Source organism: Ursus arctos, unplaced genomic scaffold (genome assembly GCF_023065955.2).
Source record: "Ursus arctos isolate Adak ecotype North America unplaced genomic scaffold, UrsArc2.0 scaffold_33, whole genome shotgun sequence".
Classification (NCBI taxonomy): Eukaryota; Metazoa; Chordata; class Mammalia; order Carnivora; family Ursidae; genus Ursus; species Ursus arctos.
This window is the reverse complement of record NW_026623019.1, coordinates 1,543,026-1,563,709: the sequence shown is the minus strand read 5'-3', so window position 1 is coordinate 1,563,709 and position 20,684 is coordinate 1,543,026. Positions and strand designations below refer to the sequence as shown.

The following is a 20,684-nucleotide window of genomic DNA, read 5'->3' as shown; positions in this document are numbered from 1 at the left end:
AAGCAAGTTGTTGAAAGGTGTACCTGTTTCTTGTTACTCCTCATAGAAATGTGTGAGGAGGGAGGTAAATAGAAGGAACTGTTTTTAGCAAAAAGGAGCCAGAACTTGAAGATTTAGAGAATTCTTAGCCTATCCATATTGTGAAAATGAGAAAGCCTGTTCTGGAGAGAACACCAGAGGTGTTGCTGGACAGTCATTTGATAAAGAGATTAGTTTGGAAGCAGTTGATGCTCAGTGGAAACTATGAGGCTGAACTAAGGATGGTACAGACAGGACACAGCAAAGGCCGGCTGTCAGACTTCTATGGTGCTACCCACCAAAAGGAGGAAACAGTGACCACAATGGGGAAACAGATTAGTTGGGCTGCCATTCCCGTAGTGGGCCCGGAGGGTGAGTGCCTCCATGGTTTCAGGGGGTTGCATACTGCGGTCAGCCTGCTGCTGCCACCCCAGCAGGACCACAGGGCAAAGCATCCTACCAGACATTATTCTCAAGCCTTAAAACCTAACAGAATTTGCTTGCTAGGTCACAGACGTGCTTGGGACCCATCAATCTTTTCTTGTTTCCCCCTGTGAAAAGGGAATGCAAATTCTACATCTGTGGTAACTTGTCTGGTTCACAGGTTGACAGCTGGAGAGGAACTTTGCCTCAGGATGAAACATACCCCTGGCCTCACCCACACTTGGACAGTCAGTGCTGGAATGGGTCAATACTTTGGGAGCTATTAAGAACATGCTGTAGATGTGAGAACATGAATTTTGGGGGTCCAAGAGGCAGTTATGGACTGAACTGTTCCAAATTCCTATGTCGAAGCCAGAACCCACAGCGTGACCTCATTTGGTGATAGAGTGGGGCCCTAACACTAAGGCTGTAGTCCTTGGAAGTGCGTATACAAAGGCCATGTGAGGACACAGTAAGGATGCAGGCATCTGCCAGCTGAGGAGAGAGGCTGCAGTAGAAACCGAAGTGCGTACATTGAGCTTGGACTTCCAGTCCCAAAAACTGTGAGAAAATTGTTCTTTAGCCATCAAGTTCGTGGTGTTTCATTATGGCAGCTCTAGCAAGTTAAAACACATTGCTAGCACAGAAAATAAACCATAAATCAACTATCTTCCAATCACTGAAAGAACACATTTTTTTTCCTCCACCGCATGTGAGGAAAGGTCAGGAGAGCAGCTCTTGAGGTGGGAGGCGATGGCCAGACTTGGTCCTCCTGTGTCTGTGAAGGTGAGACTTCTGGCTGAAGCCTCGGCCGCACTCCCTGCACACATATGGCTTCTCTCCTGAGTGGGTGCGCTGGTGTCTGATAAGGGCTGACCTGAAGCCAAAGCCTCGTCCACACTCACTGCACACACATGGCTTCCCCACCGAGTGTGACCTCCGGTCAGAGGTGAAGTGCGACTTCTGGCCAAGTCCTTGTTCACGTACCCTGTACACATCAGCCACCTCTAAGTGTGTCCTCTGGTGTCTGGTGAGGAGTGACTTGAAGCCAAAGGTGCGTCCACACTCTGGGCACAGGTAAGGTTTCTCCCCTGTGTGTGTCCTCTGGTGTCTGATGAGGGTGACCTTCTGACCAAAGCCCCGCCCACACTCCGGGCACAGGTAAGGCCTCTCCCCTGTGTGTGTCCTCTGGTGTCCCATGAGGGAGACCTTCTGGCTAAAGCCCCGCCCACACTCCGGGCACAGGTAAGGCTTCTCCCCCGTGTGCGTCCTCTGATGTCTGACAAGAGTGACCTTCTGGCGAAAGCCGTGCCCACACTCGGCACAGACATAAGGCTTCTCCCCCGAGTGTGTGACCTGATGACTGAGGAGCAGCGCCTGCTGCCTGAAGCCACGCCCACACTCGAGGCACAAGAAAGGCCTTTCGCCTGAATGTGAGCTGCGGTGTTGGAGGAGCGATGCCTTCTGGCAGAAGCCTCTCCCACATTCAGGACAGACGAAGGGCTTCTCCTCCAGGTGTGTCCTCTGATGCAGGATGAGGGCAATCTTTTGGCGAAAACCTCGCCCACATTCCTGACATTCGAAGGGCCTCTCCCCAGAGTGTATCCTCTTGTGGTTGGTGAGTGAGGACGTGTACCTGAAGTGGCGCCCACACTCCCGGCACACGTAAGGCTTCTCCCCTGAATGTTTCCTCTGGTGGATGGTGAGGGAGGACTTGCGGCCAAAGCCTCGCCCACACTCCCTACAGCTGTAAGGCTTCTCCCCTGAGTGTGTCCTCTGGTGCTTGGTGAGGTCTGACTTCTGACAGAAGCTTCTGCCACATTCAGGACATACATGATGCTTCTGGAGGCTCACGAAGCTAGATTTGGTACCAAGTCCCAGTTTGTATTTTCCACACACGGCTGCTTCAGATGCTGAGAGGCCTGCCTCCTCAGGATGCCCAACTCTGTTGCCTTCCACCCAGTCTACTGGCCGGCCATGAGAGGGTCTGAAGAGCACCCTGGAAACCCCACTCAGCCGAAGTCTCCCTTCTGTCTCTCCATCATCTGCTTCTTCACTTGAGCAGTTTGGAGCTTCCACTGGGATGGGGCTTCCTGCATATGAGAGTATCTGAGGAAGGTGACCACACAGCACATACTGCTCGAGGAACTGCGTCCTGGAAAAGGCCATGGGGCAAGAATGGCCACATGGCTGGAATTCTGTCCCTGGTTCTGCTGGAGAGAAAATGTTGGTCAGAATCACCACAGGTACCTTGTGAACGGTTGGTTCCACCTGCCCAACAGTCATTCCTCAGCTGTTCCCACAACCACGACCTCCCTTACGTACCTACCTTCCATCCCTCGCTGACACATTAATGCACACCTTATCGCAACACAGAAGACACACGATGAGCCAGCTCCAAATATGAGCCCAGCAAGAAAGCATCATAGGCAGCCTGACCCTACAAACTGTCATTAGAGTTCGACATTTTCCTCCCAATACAGTTTTCTGCAAGCCAGTAGTCAAAGCTGATGCAAACATTATCCACAAATATTATTTCTACTGAGAAACTGTGTGACTCATGAGGGAGGCAGTGCAAGATGGCAGAATAAAAGGACCGTAAGCTCACCCAGTCCCATGTTTACAACTAGTTATCACTCAAAGTCTGTAAACTGGAGAGGGACCTGAAGACTGGCAGAACAAACTCCATGACTCACATCTGAGAGGTTATGAAGGGCAGAAACAGTGGCTGAAAGCTGCCTGAAGGATGGCGCTGTGGTCACGGAAAGGAGAAAGCACCATGGAACGCACACAGAGCAAGCAAATCCCCATAATATCTGACCTTGAAAACCAGAGGGGCTGAATTCCATGAGTTTGTATAACCAGTGGGATTTGGAGCTTTAAAAGTCAGCCACCTCAGTGCTAGGCAAGTGACAGCAGCCCAAGGGGAGGCAACAGCTAAGTGACAGCTTGTACAACAGGAAGGAGATCTGTTTATGCTGATTTCGAAGCATATTGGGAGACTTCTCTGGGAACAAAGGAGCTGGCAGGTGCCCTTTTCTTCCCCCACCCCCCAGCATAAACAGAGGGCCACCTGTGGGAAGCAGGGCTGCACAGACACTTGGTACCTAACCTGCTAGCAGTGCACCACACCCCTGTATTCTCCTGAGGACTTGCCCACACCAAGCCTCCTGGCCTCAGCAAAACTTCTGTTAATGTCCTGTGCCTCTGTGGCCGCTGTATTTCTTCGGGGGATCTGAATTAGGACTAGCAGCTTATGCATGCCCTGCTCAGTTGCTGTATGCCCAAAGCCGCTGCTGGTCCAGTGCAAATTCTGCTGACATTGTGCATGCCATGCCCAGCCACCATAGGCCCCCAGCTGCCATGTGTCCATTACGGGCCACCTTGGCTACTCCCCAGGCCACTGCTGCTAATGTACACCACACCCCCGGCCATTACCACACTTTGGGGAATCTGGCCTAGGACTAGTGACTCAATACAAATTTTGTTAGCACCACCACCCTACCCCTGACCCCTCCTGTGGTCACTCCCCTTCACAGCCAGCCTGCCTGGGTCTCCCTCACACCACAGATAACAGGCAGAGTCCGTGCAGAAGTCTGGACTGCAATGAAAAGCTACTCTGACACAACGGCAGGATGCAGGGGGCACTACAGGACCTCTCTTCACAGAACCACTGTTTTCAAGAGGAGAAGTAACTGAGTTTCCTAATACACAAAAACAGACAAAACGAGGCAGGGGAGTAAGTCCCAAATGAAAGACCATGACAAAAACACAGGAGAGATAAGTAGCAGTAGCCTGATAGAGAATTTAAAGTAATGATCACAGAGATACTCACTGGACTTTAATGAAGGACATCAGTGAGAACCTTGAGAACTCAGTAAATGAAACTAAAAATACAATGGATGGAATAAATAATAGGCTACAGGAAGGAGAGGAATGTATTAGTGACCTGGAGGATAGAGTAATGTAAAGCAATCAAGCTAAGCAGATGAGAGGCAAATGCCACATAGAGAATAGAATTAGGGAGCTCAGTGACTCCAACAAGCATAGTAACATTCACATCTACAACGGGATCCCAGAAGACAAAGTGGGGAAGAGAAGAAATTATAGCTGAAAATTTCCCAAATCTGGGGAGGGAAAAAAAAATTCAGATTCAGGAGGCACAGAGATTCCACCAACAAAATCAACCCAAGGAGGTCCACACCAAAACACATAGTAATTAAAATAAATAGCAAGAAATAGTGGTAAAGAATTTTAAGGTTGCAAAAGAAAAGACCTACATACACAGGGAAACCCCATAAGGCTATTAGCAGATTTTGCAGGCCAGGAGGGAATGGCATGATATATTCAAAGTGCTGAAAGAGAAACTTCTGCAGCCAAGAATACTTTATATAGAGTGTGAAAAGTAAAAAACACACAAAGGCACAGACTGCTGTATGCAGATGTTATATATAAATTAAATCGTAAACACAAATCAAAAAACAGATAAGCAAAACAAAGAGTAAAGAATCTAAGTATATCATTAAATAAAACCAACAAACCATTAAAGAAAGAGAAGAATCAGAAAAAAGCCACAAATGCAACCACAGAACTAGCAACAAAATGGCAATACAGATCAATAATTACTTTCGATGTAAATGACCTAAGTGCTCCACTCCAAAGACACAGTATGACAGAGCAGGTAAAAAACAAGACCCGCTATATGCTGCTTACCAGACACTCATTTCACACCTAAAGACACATGAAGATTGAAAGTGAGGATAAGGAGATCATGGAAATGGATGTCAAGAGAGACTGTAAAAGTCTGTAAAAAGAGACAAAGAAGGATACTAAAGGAGGCACACTCAAAAGAATAGAAAAATCTAAAATACAGACCCTATACTCACAACTTAAACAACTGGACGTGGAACAACTAAACAGGCCTAAGCCGCACATGTAAAGAGAAGTAAGATTAGAGCAGACATCAATGAACTGGAAACCAGAAATACAGTGGAGCAGATCAACGAAACTAGAAGCTGGTTCTTTGAAAGAAGAAGATTAAACCACAGGCCAGACTTATCCAAGAGAAAAGGGAAAGGACCCAAATTAATAGACTAACACCAAGGAAATAGAAACAATTATTAGAAACTATTATCAACAACTATATGCCAATATATTAAGCAATCTGGAAGAAATGGATACCTTTCCGGAAACCTGTAAACTACCCAGACTGAAACAGGAAGAAACTGAACAGGCCAATAATCAGTAACGAAATTGAAGCAGTGATCAAAAACCTCCCCAAAAACAAGGGTCAGGGCCTCATGGATTCCGAGGGGAATTCTACCAAACATTCAAAGAAAAAATAATACCTATTCTCCTGAAGCTGTTTCAAAAAATAGAGACAGAAGGAAAACTTCCAAACTCATTCTATGAGGCCAGCATTACTCTTATTCCAAAACCAGGCAAAGACCCCATCAAAAAGGAGAATTACAGACCGATATCCCTGATGAATATGGACACCAAAATTCTCAACAAGGTCCTAGCTAATAGGATCCAACAGTACATTAAAGGGATTTTCCATCACGACCAGGTGGGATTCATCCCTGGGATGCCAGTGTGGTTCAACATTCGTAAATCCATCAGTGTGATAGAACACATTAAGAAAAGAGACAAGAATCATATGGTCCTCTCAATTGATGCAGAAAAAGCATTTGACAAAATACAGCATCCTTTCCTGAGTAAAACCCTTCAGAGTGAAGGGAGAGGGTACATTCCTCAATCTCATAAAAACCATCTATGAAAAGCCCACAGCGAATATCATTCTCAATAGGGAAAAGCTGAGAGCCTTTCCCTTAAGATCAGGAACACGACAAGGATGCCCACTCTCGCCACTATTATTCAACATAGTACTAGAAGTCCTTGCAACAGCAATCAGGCAACAAAAAGGGATAAAAGATATCCAAATCAGCAAAGAAGAAGTCAAACTGTCTCTCTCTGCAGATGACATGATACTCTCCATGGAAAACCCAAAAGACTCCACCCCCAAACTATTAGAAGTTATAGAGCAATTCAGTAATGTGGCGGGATACAAAATCAATGCTCAGAAATCAGTTGCATTTCTATACATGAACAGTGAGACTGAAGAAAGAGAAATTAGGGAATCCATTCCATTTACAATTGCACCAAAAATCATATGTTATCTTGGAATTAACTTAACCAGAGACATAAAGGATCTATATTCTAGAAACTACAGATCACTCTTGAAAGACATTGAAGAAGACACAAAAAGATGGGAAAATATTCCACGCTCATAGATCGGAAGAATAAACATAGTTAAAATGTGCTACCTAGAGCTATCTACACTTACAATGCTATCCCGATCAAAATTCCAATGACATTTTTCAAAGAGCTGGAACAAACAGCCCTTAAATTTATGTGGAACCAGAAAAGGCTCCGAATCGCCAAGGAAATGTTGAAAAGGAAAAACAAATCTGGGGGCATCACGTTGCCAGATTTCAAGCTATACTACAAAGCTGTGATCACAAAGACAGCATGGTACTGGCACAAAAACAGACACACAGACCAGCGGAACAGAATACAGACTCCAGAAATGGACCTTTAGCTCTCTGGGCAACTAATCTTTGACAGGAGAAAACATCCAGTAGAAAAAAAGACAGTCTCTTCAATAAATGGTGCTGGGAAAATTGGACAGCTATATGCAAAAGAATGAAACTTGGCCACTCTCTCACACCATACATAAAGATAAACTCCAAATGGGTGAAAGACCTCGATGTGAGACAGGAATCCATCAAAATCTTAGAGGAGAACATAGGCTGTAACCTCTTTGACATCGGCCACAGCAACTTTTTTCATGACATATCTCCAAAGGCAAGAGAAACAAAAGAAAAAATGAACTTGTGGGACTTAAGATAAAAAGCATCTGCACAGCCAAGGAAACAGTCAAAAAAACTAAGAGGCAGCCCACGGAATGGGAGAAGATATTTGCAAATGACACTACAGATAAAATACTGGTATTCAAGATCTACAAAGAACTTCTCAAACTCAATACACAAGAAACAAATCATAAAATGGGCAGAATATATGAACAGACACTTTTCCAAGGAAGACATACAAATGGATAACAGACACATGAAAAAATGTTCAAAGTCATTAGCCACCAGGGAAATTCAAATCAATACCACCTTACGCCAGTTAGAATGGCAAAAATTGACAAGGCAGGAAACAACAAATGCTGGAGAGGATGTAGAGAAAGGGGATCCCTCTTACACTGTTGGTGGGAATGCAAGTTGGTACAGCCACTCTGGAAAACAGTGTGGAGGTCCCTTAAAAAGTTAAAAATTGAGCTACCCGATGATCCAGCCATTACACTATTGGGTATTTACCCCAAAGATACAGACGTAGTGAAGAGAAGGGCCATATGCACCCCAATGTTCATAGCAGCATTGTCCACAATAGCTAAATCGTGGAAGGAGCTGAGATGCCCTTCAACAGACGACTGGATTAAGAAGTTGTGGTCCATATATACAATGGGATATTACTCAGCCATCAGAAATAATGATTACCCAACATTTGCATCAACATGGACGGGACTGGAGGAGATTATGCTAAGTGAAATAAGTCAAGCAGAGAAAGACAATTATCATATGGTTTCACTCATTTATGGAACATAAATAGCAGGAAGATTGGTAGGAGAAGGAAGGGTAGAATAAAGGGGGGGTAAACAGAAGGGGGAATGATCCATGAGAGACTGGGAAACAAACTGAGGACTTCAGAGGGGAGGGGGGTGGTGGATTGGGATAGGTCGGTGATGGGTATTAAGGAGGGTACATATTGCATGGTGCACTAGGTGTTATATGCAAATAATGGATCATGGAACATTAGATCAAAAACTAAGGATATATTGTATGGTGAGTAACATAATATAAAAATTATTTAAAAAAAGAGCAGCACAAGGCATTCATGTGATGCAGCTGTTCTGTATGTTTGAATATAGTGGCAGTTACAGGAATGTATATGGGATAAAATTTCGTAGAACTAGATAAACATACACTCCACACACATAAGAGAGTCAAGGTAAAACTGGTGAACCTGAATAAGGTCAGTGCACTGCGTTAACAAAAATAAAAGGCTGGTTTAACAACAAAAAAAATGTCATTTATCTCACATACAGAATTTAAGAATCAAAACAGATGGACATAGGAAAGGAAAACAAAAGGGAAGCAAAGCATAAGAGACTCTTGACAACAGAGAATAAACTGAGGGTTGCTGGAGGGGAGGTGGGTAGGAGTTGGGCTACACTGGTGATGGGTATTAAGGAGAGCACTTGTGATAAGCAGTGGGTGTTATATGTACGTGATGAAACCAATATTTTCGCTATATGTTAACTACGCAGAATTTAAATAAAACTTCAAACATTGAAAAAAAAAGGTCTGCACTTGCTGAGATGAGTATAGGGTGATTGATATATGGAATTGCTGAATCACTACATTGTACACCTGAAACTAATATAACACTGCATATTAACTAAAAGTAAAAAACTTTAAGAAAATGAAAGACTAAAAAACCCACATATGATCACCTCAAAAGATGCCCAAAAAACATTTGACAAAATCCAACATCCATTCCCAATAAGAACTCTCATCAAACAAGAAATAGAAATTTGTTGTGCTCATAAAGGGCAGCTATAAAACTTACACTTAGGAGAAAGCATTCCCCAAAAGATCAGGAACAAGGAAAGGATGTCCACTCTCACCATTTAAATTCATCATTGCACTGGATGGTCTCGCCTGTGCAATGAGGCAAGAAAAAGAAATTAAAGATATACTGAATGTAAAGAAGTAAAACTTATTCACAAATAACATGATCATCTATGTAGAAAATGCTATAGGATTTAGCAAAAAAGCTACTAGGGCTAAAAAGTAAGTTTTCCAAGTTTACCAGATATAAGATCATTATCCGTAAGTTAATTGTACTTCTCTGTACTTTCAACAGTTAAAAACTGAGTTTTAAAAAAGGTTAATTTAAATAGTATCAAAAATATGAAATATAGAGGGATAAATCTGACAGATGTATAAGAACCTGTGTACTAAAAATTATAAAACAACGCTGACAAAAATTAAAGAAGTCCCATAAAAATGGAGACATATACTGTGTTCACATATTGGGTGATACAGCGTTAATTACATATAAATTATCTGCAAAATGAGGTAGCTTTAACTGAATCCAAATCAAAATCCCAGCAGGCTTTTTTTTTGGTGAAAATTGCTGACTCTAAAATCCATATGGAAATGTGAAGAATCTAAAATAATTAAAACAAATTGAAAAGGGAAAAAATGTTGGAGATTTATACTATCAGAGCTCCAGACTTATAAGGCTACATTAATCAAGACTATGCAATACTGGCATCAAGACAGACAAAGAAAGGAGTGGGGGGAAAAAAAGAAAAAAGTCCAGGGATGCCTGGGTGGCTCAGTCAGTTAAGTGTCCAATTCTTGATCTTAGCTCAGGTCTTGATTTCAGGTTCGTGAGTTCAAGCCCCATGTTGGGTTCCACACTGGGCATGGAGCCAACTTAAAAAAAAAAGAGAGTCCAAATATAGACCCCCATATACATTGGTCAACTAATTTACCACAAGGGTAATAAACAGGCAATTCAATAAAGCATAGGTTGCCTTTACAATAAATGCTGCTGGAAAATTTGGGTATTTGTATGCAAAAACAAACGACTATACTTAAATCCAGAGCTGGTACTTAGTATAAAAATTTATTCAAAATAGATTATAGAGCTAAATGTAAAATAAAAATTGTAACACTTCTAAAAGAAAAAAAATATATAAAAATCTGTTTCACTTTAGAGCAAAGATTTCTTAAATACACTACCAAAAGTAAAATTCTGAGATAAAAAGCTGAATATTAGACTTCATCAAAATTAAGAATTTCTCTTTGAAAGACATCATTAAAAGAATGAAAAGGAAGCCACAGGGAAAATATCTATAAATCAAACATCTGATAATGACCTTCTATACAGAATATATGAAGAATTTTCAGAACTCAATTAACAAAAATATAAGAAACCACTTTTTTTAAATGGGCAAAAGATTCAAGAAGACAGTTCACCAAAGATATATATATATACATGGCAAATAAGCACATGAAAAGATTCTCAACATCATCAGTCACTAGGTCAATGTCAAAACACGGGTGCCACTACAAAGCTATGTGAATGCCTAAAATTAAATTAACAATACCAAGTTTTGACAGATGTGGAACATCTGGGACCCTCATATCCTACTGGTGGGAATGCAAATGATATAGCCACTTTGGGGAACAGTTTTTGAGTTCTGTAAAAAGCTAAATATACACTGTATCCTACAACCCAGCCTTTCCAGTCCTAGGTATTTATCCAAAAGAAATGAAAGACTTGTCACGAATGTTCACACTTATTTTACTTGTATTCGTCAAAACTGGAGACTACTCAAATATCTTTCAATAGGTGAACTGTTAAATAAATTGTGGTATGTATATAATGGAATACTATTCAGCAGAAAAAGTGAACTATGATACACACAACATTATGGAGTGAAAGAATATGGTATATATTCTGTATTATTCAATTTATATTAATTCTAGAAAATGTAAACAAATCTATAATGATAGAAAACAGATCAGTGGTTACCTGGGTATGGAGAGGAGGGTTAAGACAGGGACAGGAGATCAGATTACGATAAAGCACAAGGAAACTTTCGGCGATAGGTGTGCTTGGTATTTGGATTGTGGCAGTGGTTTCATACTTGTGTACATATGTCAAAACTTAATAAATTTTATGCTTTAAATATGTGTAGTCTAGGGGGGCCTGGGTGGCTCAGTCGGTTAAGCATCTGCCTTTGGCTCAGGTCATGATTCCGGGGTCCTGGGATAAGATAAGCCCCACATCGGGATCCCTGCTCAGCAGGGAGTCTGCTTCTCTCTCTGCCCCCTTCACCCCTGCTCATGCTCACTCACTCTCTCTCGCTCTCAAAATCTTAAATAAATACATATGTGTAGTTTGTTGTACTTTGATAATATACCTCGTAATTATGCCTTAACTATTACACTGTAATACCTAATACCATATTTTTATGTTATACCATAATTATAGCTTATATAATAGTTCCCTTTAAAAAAAGAGAAAAGCACTGAGTTTGCTATAAAGTACAAGTCCAGATATATGGTTGTATTTAGAAACAAACAAAATAAGATGCCAGGAATGTTAAAAGAATAAAAAAGATAAATCAGGAAAAAATTTTCTTCTTACCTCCAGACATTCATATTAAATTCTTTAATGCAATGGCATTAAAGTCCTGAATGTTCCCTGAATTAATATGGAATTTCTACAATCAGTAACAGAGACAGAACAAATGAAAAGTAGGGAAACTTTGAACAGACAAATCACCAGACTCAACACCAATGGCCAAACAACAACATAGGAAGAGATACTCCTGCTCCCTGAAAAGCAAAGCCCCTCTGGGTTATCACTGCAAGAAGAGATGAGTGGGAAACGAGGTCGACAATACCTAGTATTGGTGAGGATGTGGAACAAGAACCTCAAGGCTACCTGTGCCTCAGAGCCAGCTACTGTGCTCCTAGGTATGCATCCTGGAGAAACTCTTGCCCTCGTTTCCACGGAAGTAACAAGAAAATATAGCAGCATTATTTAATAGCCAAAAATTGGAAATGTCCAAAAGAAGGGAACTGAAAATTCAACTTCATTAAAATAGAAATATATAATGGAATCAATATAACTTAAGTTTTTAAAATTATAAACTAAATCTACACATTTTAACACGATTCTCACATAAAGTCAATAAAACATGTTCCAGAAGGATGTGTACATTACAATACTAAGTTCAGAGAAGTTTACAAACATGCAAAACACCACTATATAGCTGAAGGACCCATTCAGATGGGGAAAAAAGGATTAAGGCACATGAGAACGCTCATGCAGAAACTGGATTCTCAGGCAGGGTGGAGAAGCAGGACACACCAGGGAAGGTGCAGGAACTGTTTTCTGGTCTTTAATGTCTGTTTCTTATACCACAGGAAGGCACACAGGCACTTATCATACAATTCTACACACCCTGTTGTAATCTTAAATAATCCATTATAACAGAAACAAGGTTATGGGGATTTATGGGGTAGAACCGATGCACTAAGAAGTTACCAGGTTAAGAACAGAAACCGGACAGTGTCTCCCGGGACAGCAGACTTAGTCTCAGATGACAAATGCTATGCAGGGTATCAGGACAACCAACAAAAGCCCAAGAACGGGGGAGATCAGAGAACTAGAAAAGGTGCTGGAAAAAGAGAGACCATATGAGTGGAATGAAGCTGCCTGGGGGAAGGGAGGATGCCAGGGAAGCCCTCTCTGGGTGAGCGGGATGGCATGAAAGGGAGGCCTGGAGAAGAGCCCTCCCCACAACCTCACTGCCCAGTCTCCTTCTCTGCCCACTGCTTCCCACTCACCTGGACAAAGGTCCAGAAGACATTCGCTCTCCTCTCTCCAGGGCTCATCCCCTTGCTCCAGCTGTGTGATGAGTCTGGGTTTGGAAAAGGCAATTCCTACTCACAGGGAAAGAAACCAAGGTGACCCTGGGTTAGTGGCTTAAGAGGCTATGGCAGAAGTCAGTCAACAGGAGAATGCAATAACCCAAAAGGGGGCAGAGAAGCAGGGGGGTGCATCCCAGATCTAAAGGCAGTACACTAATTCTCCCCTGTGGTTAAGTGAATACTAGTATTCCCAAATTTGAGGTAAAATCACTTTGGAGGAGGGGCCCAGCCCAGCCTTGGAAGAGGCCTGGCAGTGCAGTGTCAGACCACACCCTCCCAAACACACCTTCACTATTTCAACTCTGCAGAATCCAGACATTCTCTGGGGGTATAGGGAAGATACTGTTTTTCTTTCTGAGCCAAAGGTATGGCAGCTGTTATACATAAAATCTTCAGGTGCCCACAGGCAGTCTGAGATCTGAGACAAGCCATCCTTACCCAGTGACACCAAGTGGCTGTAGTTCTCCAGCATTACATCCCGATACAGGGTCCTCTGAGCAGGACTCAGTAACTTCCACTCCTTCTGGGTGAAGGCCACAGCCACATCCCTGAAGGCCATTAATGCCTGTAACACAAACACACTCCTGCTCACCGAGAAGCCAGCCACATGCATTAGTCAGCCTAACCTAGGCCACTGCCCAGGACCAAATTAGGAAGAATGCCAGTGTGGGGCACCTGGTGAGATTCACAGATCCTGCTTTTCACCCAAACTCTAGTGCCATGTGTTCAAGACTATTAATCCCCTTCTCACATTGCTCATGGGTCTAGTTAGGGATCCTCCCCTTTCTTCTCTTGATCTTATGTCTATGATGCTGTCAAAAACACAGTTTTGATTAGCTATAGAGTAAGTCTTGAAATCAGCTAGACCGATTCCTCCCACCTTATTCTTCATTTTAAAGGTTATTTTAGCTATTCTAAGACATGTCCTTTCCATATAAATTTTAGAATCTTAATATATATCTACCAAAAAAACCTTGCTGGAATTTTGACAAGATTTGCATTAAACCTTTATATCAATTTGAGGAGACCTAACATCTTTACTATGTTGACTCTTCAAATCCATGAACATGGTCTGTGTCTCCATTTACGGAGATGTTCTTTAATTTCTTTCACCAGCATTTTGTGGTTTTCAGCATACAAATCCATATGTTTTGTTAGATTGATACCTAAGAACTTCTTTAAGTGATTTTAATGGCATTGTATTTTTAATTTCAGTGACACTATGTTCATTGCTAGGACATAGAAATACAATTGTGTCTATGTTTATCTTAAATCCTGCAGCCTGGCTGAACTCAGTTTTATGGGGTTTTTTGTTTTGTTTTTTCTCCTAGAGTCCTTGAGATTTTCTACATAGACAAGCATGGCATCTGCATATAGGGACAGATTTATTTCTTCCTTTATATAAATCTGTATGCATTCTCTTTCTTCTTCTTGCTTTATTACATTACTTCTAGCATAATAAAGAATGAGTGGTGAAAGCAGACATCCTTGGCTTATTCTTGACATAAGGAGGAAAGTATTCTGTCTCACAGCATTAAGAATACTATTCCACAATGAGATGCCATGCTATACCCACTGAAATAGCTATTACCACAGAAAAGGGAAAGAACAAGTTCTGGCAGGGTGTGGGGAGACATTGGAACGTTTGTGCATTTCTGATGGAAAATGTAAAATGGTGTGGTTTCTGTGGAAGAGTCCAGCAGCTCCTCAAACATTAAATGTACAACTGACTCTATGATCCAGCAATTCCACTCCTAGATATCTACCATTCTATACTCATACACCAAATCCCTAATGGCATTATTCACAATAGCTCAAATGTGCCTCAACAGATAAATAAAATGTGGTATATGCATACAGTGGCATATATTCAGCCTAAAAAAGTGAGGAAATTCTGATACATTCTATGTCAAGGATTAGACTTGAAAGCATTATGCTAAGTGAAATATGCCAGTCACAGGACAAAAAGTGTTTGATTTCACTTATAGCAGGTATGCAGACCTTGGAGACAAAATAGAGATTATGAATAGCTGGGAGGAGTGGGGGATGAGTCAGTTTTTAATGGACAGAGTTTCAGTTTGGGAAGATGAAACAGTGCTGGAGATGGAGAATGGGGATGGTTTCACAACTGTGTGAATGTACTTAATACCACTCAACTGTACATTTAAAATTGGTTAAAATAGTAAGTAAATTTTAAGTATACATCAGCAAAAAAAAAAAGTTACATAAGTGGCCAAGAAAGGCCTGAGGAAAAGAATATGTTAGATATGGATTTTTTTGGTAGATGTCCCCACTCAAGTAGCAGAGTTCCCCTGCATTCCTTTTGTTCTAAGACTTTTTTTACCCCACCATGGTTATTGAATTCTGTCAAATAAATGCTTTTACTGCATCAACTGATACAATCATGTGGTTTTTCTTTTTAGTCTGTTAATATGGTGGATTACACTAAGTTTCAAGTATGGAACTAGTCTTGCATTCCCAAAGTAAAATTGTACTTGGTAATAGCATATAATTATTTTGGTATCAATGTAATACCTGACCCATAGAGTGAATTGAGAAGTGTTTCCTCTTCTATTTTCTGGAAGAAATCATGTAGCACTGGTGTTGAGTCTTCTTTAAAGATTTGGCAGAATTCCACAGTAAAAGCATCTGGCCCCATAGAGTTCTTCTGTAGGAATTTTTTGGTTTGCAAATTAGACTTCCTTAATAGTTACAGAGCTGTTCAAATTACTCCATATTGGGTGGGTTTTGGTAGTTTGTGTTTTTCAAGGAAGCAGTTCATTTCATAAAGTTGTGAGATTTATGGGTGGATATTCTTTTGGTGGCTTCAGAGTACATAGAGATACCTTTCTTTCATTCTTTCTTAAAAGATTTTATTTATGTGAGAGAGAGTGAGAGAGTATGAGATGGGGGAGGGCCAGAGGAAGCAGCAGACTTCCCGCTGAGCAGGGACCCCAATGTAGGACTCCATCCTGGGACTCCTGGGACTCCTGGGACTTCAGCTCATGACCTGAGCTGAAGGCAGCCGCTTAACCAACTGAGCCACCCAGGTGTCCCTTTGTTTCACTCTTGATATGGTAATTTGTGTCTACTCCTTTTTTTCTTGCTAGAGGTTGTTTCAATGTTGTTGTTTTCAGAAGAACAGCTCTTTAACTGATTTTCTCTATTCTTTTTATTTTCAATTTCACTGATTTCTGCCTTTATCACTATTGCTAGAGGTTGTTTCAATGTTGTTGTTTTCAGAAGAACAGCTCTTTAACTGATTTTCTCTATTCTTTTTATTTTCAATTTCACTGATTTCTGCCTTTATCACTATTATTTTCTTCTATTTGTTTCCTCTGAGTTTATTTTGCTCTTATTTTTCTAGGTTCCAAGGTAGAAGTTTATTGACTTGAGACTCTTCCTCTTTTCTAACATACATGTTCAGTGCTACAGGTTTTCCTCTCAGGACTGCTTTAGCTGTATTCCACATACTTTGATATATTGTATTTTCCTCTCCATTCTCTTTCATGTGTGTTTTTAGTTCCCTTGAAACTTCATTTTTGATGCATGGATTATTTAAAAGTGTGTAGTTTATTTTGTAAGTGTTTATAGACTTTTCTGTCAACTTTCTCTTACTGATTTCAATTTTGATTCCATTGTGGTCAGAGAACACACCTTGTATGGTATCAATTCTTTACATTTGTTAAGGTAAACAAATTCTAATGTATTATGTGTTGTTTTATGGCCCAGGATACGTCTGTCTTGGTGTATGTTTTTGTGGGCATCTAAAAAGAATATGTATTCTGCTATTGTTGGCTGAAGTATTCTGTAACAATTAGATTCTGTTCATTGATGGTAATGACAAACTCTTACTGATTTGGGGTCTAGTATTTCCATCATTGAGAGAAGGGTGTTGAAGTCTCATAATTGTTGATTTGTCTGTTTCTTCGAGTTTTCTCTTCACATATGGTGGAACTGTTACGTGGTGCGTACATATTAAGGATCACTGTCTTCTTGACTTGACCATTTATCACCCTCTGTGTCTGGTAACTTTCCTTGCTCTGAAGTCTACCTTACTTGATTTAATATAGGCACTCCAGCTTTCCTTTGATTAATTTGCATGATGTTTCTTTTTATCCTTTTAACTTGCCTACGTTGTAATATTTGAAGTTTCATTTAGACAGAATACAGGGTTTGTTGTTTTGGTTTTTTTCTTTCTTATTCTACTATGCCAGTCTCTCTCTTTTGGTTGGTGTATTTAGATCATTTTCTTTTTGCTTCATTTTCTTTTTACTGACTTCTTTTGGGTTACTTGGACTTTTTTTTTTTTAGAATTCTATTTTGATTTATCCAATGCTGTATATTTGTTTGTATAGCATTTTTAGTGGTTACTCTAGGAGCTACATTATGTATACATAACTAATCAGTCTACTGGTATCTTCATTTTCCAGTTTAAAAAGTATAGAAACTCTACCTCCCATTACATCCTCTTGCCCTTCCGGTAATTTTAAGTATTTCCTCTCTATATATTTAGAATCACATCAGACTGTGTAATAATGTTTGCTTCAACCATCAAAATTGGTTTAGAAAATTCATGTGTAAGAGGAGTGCCTCCTATATTTACCCTTATTTTTCCTGTGTTTTCTTTCTTCCTGATTGTGTCCACAAGACCACCCCCAGGTTTGATGTTCACTAGGACTTGTGAGACTCATCCTAGTTGTACACATGACTACAAACAAAGGGATACAAAGCAAAATCACCAAAGAGAAATGGTACAAGAGACAAAGTTCAGAGGAAACCAGGAACAAGCTTCCAAGAATCCTCTCCCAGTGGAGTAACACATGACCCATTTAACTCCTCCACCAAGGACTTGTGACGTGTGTTAAATGTTGTCTAACAAGGAAGCTCATTAGAGGCTCAGTGCCCAACTTTTTTAGGGGGACTGGTCACACAGGCACTTTCAGCATAAACCCTACAGTTTGCATAGTTTTAGGCACAGTGAACCATTCTTATCAGTTCTGAGAATGGTGCTAACCCTCCAGAAATGCAAGATCCCAATGCCAGCCAAAGGATAATCTTGTAAGCAGGATTTCCTAAGAATAGCAGCCTCAAGCCTGTTAACTCTTTACCACACACAGATATTCCAAGGTTCCCTCTTTTATTGTTTCCTTTTTGTTTATAAAATTGCCTCTATCTACACTTCCGAAGACAAATCCTGTTTTCCTCCATCTGAGAATGTCCTGATTTTCCCTTCATTCCCAAAAGATATTTTCTTTGGTACAGGACTTGGGGTTGACAATTCCTTTCTTCCAGCACCTAAGAAACATCACACCCTTTCCATCTAACTTCTGTGGTTTCTGATAACCCATCTACTACCATTCCAATACCTTTTCCTTATAAAAAATGCATTTTCTTTGGCTGCTTTCAAGATATTTTCTTCATTTTTAGGTTGCAGAAGATTCATTATAATGTGTCTTGGCATGGATTTCAGTGGGTTTTTCATGTTCGGCATATGTTCAAGCTTTTTGAATCTGTAGGTTTACATCTCTTGCCAAATTTGGGAAGTTTTCAGCCATTAATTCTTCTAATACTTTTTCAGCCTCTGCCTACCTTCACTTCTTTTTCCAGAACTACGATGACACAAATGTTAGGTATTTTGTTATATTCCCATAGGTTTTGAGGCTGTCTTCATTAATTTTTTCCCAGTATATTTTCTCCCTGTTTTGCAGATTGGATAATTTCTATTGTTCTGTCTTCTAATTCACTGATTTCTCTGTTACCTCTAATCTGTTAGTAAGCCCATCTACTGAGCTTTATCTTTCAGGTATGTATTTTTCAGTTGTGCAATTTCCATATACTTACTCATTGTATCTCCTATTTCTTCAGAGACTTTCTAATTTTTCATTTATTTCACATGTTCTTTTAGTGTGGATATCCAGTTGTCCAGGCACCATTTGTATGGACTGTCCTTTTCCAGTTGATGGTCTTGGCACCCCTGTCAAAAATCAATTGACCACATATGTGAGGGTTTTTTCTCAGGCTCTCAGTTCTATTCCATTGATCTATATATTTATCCTTATGTCAGTGAGAACCTATTTTGCCACTGTTTGTAGCTTGGTACTAAGTGTTGAAATCAGGCAGTGTGACTCCTCCAAATTTGTTTTGAAGACTCAAGATCCTGTGATATTCTGAATGAATTTTAGGATAGTCTCTTCTGTTTCTGTAGGGGAAAAAAAAAGTGTGAATGGAATTTTGATGGGGACTGTTTTGAACCTATAGATCACTTTGGGTAGTACTGTCATCTTAGCAATACTAGGTTCTTCTAGTCCATAAGGGTGGGAAGTCTTTCTATATACTTGTCTTCTTTAATTTCAGTAATATTTTATAGTTGTCAGTGAACAAGTCTTTTGCCTCCTTGGTTAATTTATTGCTGAGTATTTTATTCTTTTAGAGGCTATTGTAAATTGGAATTTTACTGGAATTTATTCTTTGGAATTTATTTTATTGGAACTTATTTATTTCCTGTTTGGATAGTTTGTTGAAAATATACAGAAATAAAACTTTTTCCATGTTGACTTTGTATCCTGCAATTTTGCTAAATTTATTTCTTAGCTCTGACTTTATGTGTGGAGATTTTAAGGTTTTATGGATATGAGAGAATGTTTTCAGTGAAGAGATCATTTTATTGCTTTTCCAATTTGGATGTCTTTTCTTTTTCTGCCTAATTATCCTAGCTAGAACTGCCAGTACTGTGTTGAACAGAAGTGGCAAAAGCTAACATCTTTATCTCATTCGTGTTTAGAAAAAAAGCATTCAGTCTTTCACCACTAACAACGATCAATGATACTAATGTGGATTTTTCATATATGACCTTAATCATGTTGAGGAAGTTCCTTTTATTCCTAGTTTGCTAAATGTTTTTTCATGAAAGGGGGTTCAGTTTTGTCATATGCTTTTTCTGCATTAGTTGAGATAATCATGGTTTTACCTGCATTCTCCTAATGTGGTATATTACAGAACTGATTTTAGTATGTTGAAACACTCTTGCATTCTGGGAGTAAACCTCACTTGCTTAAGAAGTACAACCCTTTTAATACGCTGCTGAATTAGTTTTGGACATATTTTTGTGAAGATTTTTGCATCTGTGCTGATAAGGGATATTAGTCTATAGTTTTCTTTTCCTGCAGTGTCTTTGTCTGAGACCTCTGGTATCAAAGTAATGCTGTCCTCATAGAATGAGTTAAGAAGTGTCTTCTTCAATATTTCAGAATAGAGAAAAATTTTAACTCTTCTTTATATGTTTGGTAGAATTAACAAAGCCATCTGGTTGTGAGGGGTTTTTTTTTATTATTGATTTAATATCTTCACTATTCCTAGGTATACTCAGAATTTCTGTTCTTTCCTGAGTCAGATAGATTGTGCATTTGTAGAGATTTATCCATTTCACCTTGGGTAGCCAATTTTTTGGCATACAGCTGTTCTCTTATGTAAGTATTCCCTTATAACCCTTACTTTAAAAAAGGGGGGACAGTAATGTCTCCAAGTTCATTTCTGATTTTAGTAATTTGAGTTACTTATTAGTCAATCTAGATAAGGGTTTGTCAATTTTGTTGATCTTTCTAAGGAACCAGCTTTAAGTTTTGTTGATTGCTCTATCATTTTTCTGTTCTCTATTTT

The 20,684-nt window shown here is 40.1% G+C and overlaps 1 protein-coding gene and 1 long non-coding RNA gene across 6 annotated transcripts in view; one reads left to right on the top strand and one right to left on the bottom strand.

Moving 5' to 3' along the window:
- LOC130542378 (uncharacterized) overlaps positions 1 to 8,590 on the top strand; it is a 25,330-nt gene extending 16,740 nt beyond the window's left edge. Inside the window, exon 2 of the long non-coding RNA XR_008956928.1 lies at positions 623 to 8,590. This is a non-coding gene — a long non-coding RNA (uncharacterized LOC130542378). The remainder of the gene's footprint in view (positions 1 to 622) is intronic.
- ZNF169 (zinc finger protein 169) overlaps positions 1 to 20,684 on the bottom strand; it is a 64,884-nt gene continuing 44,200 nt past the window's right edge. For 2 of the 5 annotated variants that reach the window (XM_048218308.2, XM_026519160.4), the window contains 3 exons: positions 13,464 to 13,590; positions 12,942 to 13,037; positions 1 to 2,651 (listed from right to left, as the gene is read on the bottom strand). In XM_048218308.2, the coding sequence (XP_048074265.1) occupies positions 1,165 to 2,651; positions 12,942 to 13,037; positions 13,464 to 13,584 (1,704 nt within the window). In that variant the 5' untranslated portion in view covers positions 13,585 to 13,590 and the 3' untranslated portion in view covers positions 1 to 1,164. Of the gene's footprint in view, positions 2,655 to 12,941; positions 13,038 to 13,463; positions 13,591 to 18,869; positions 19,228 to 20,684 lie in introns of all 5 variants that reach the window. The other 3 variants (XM_044391274.3, XM_026519162.4, XM_026519161.4) reach the window with 3 other exon arrangements.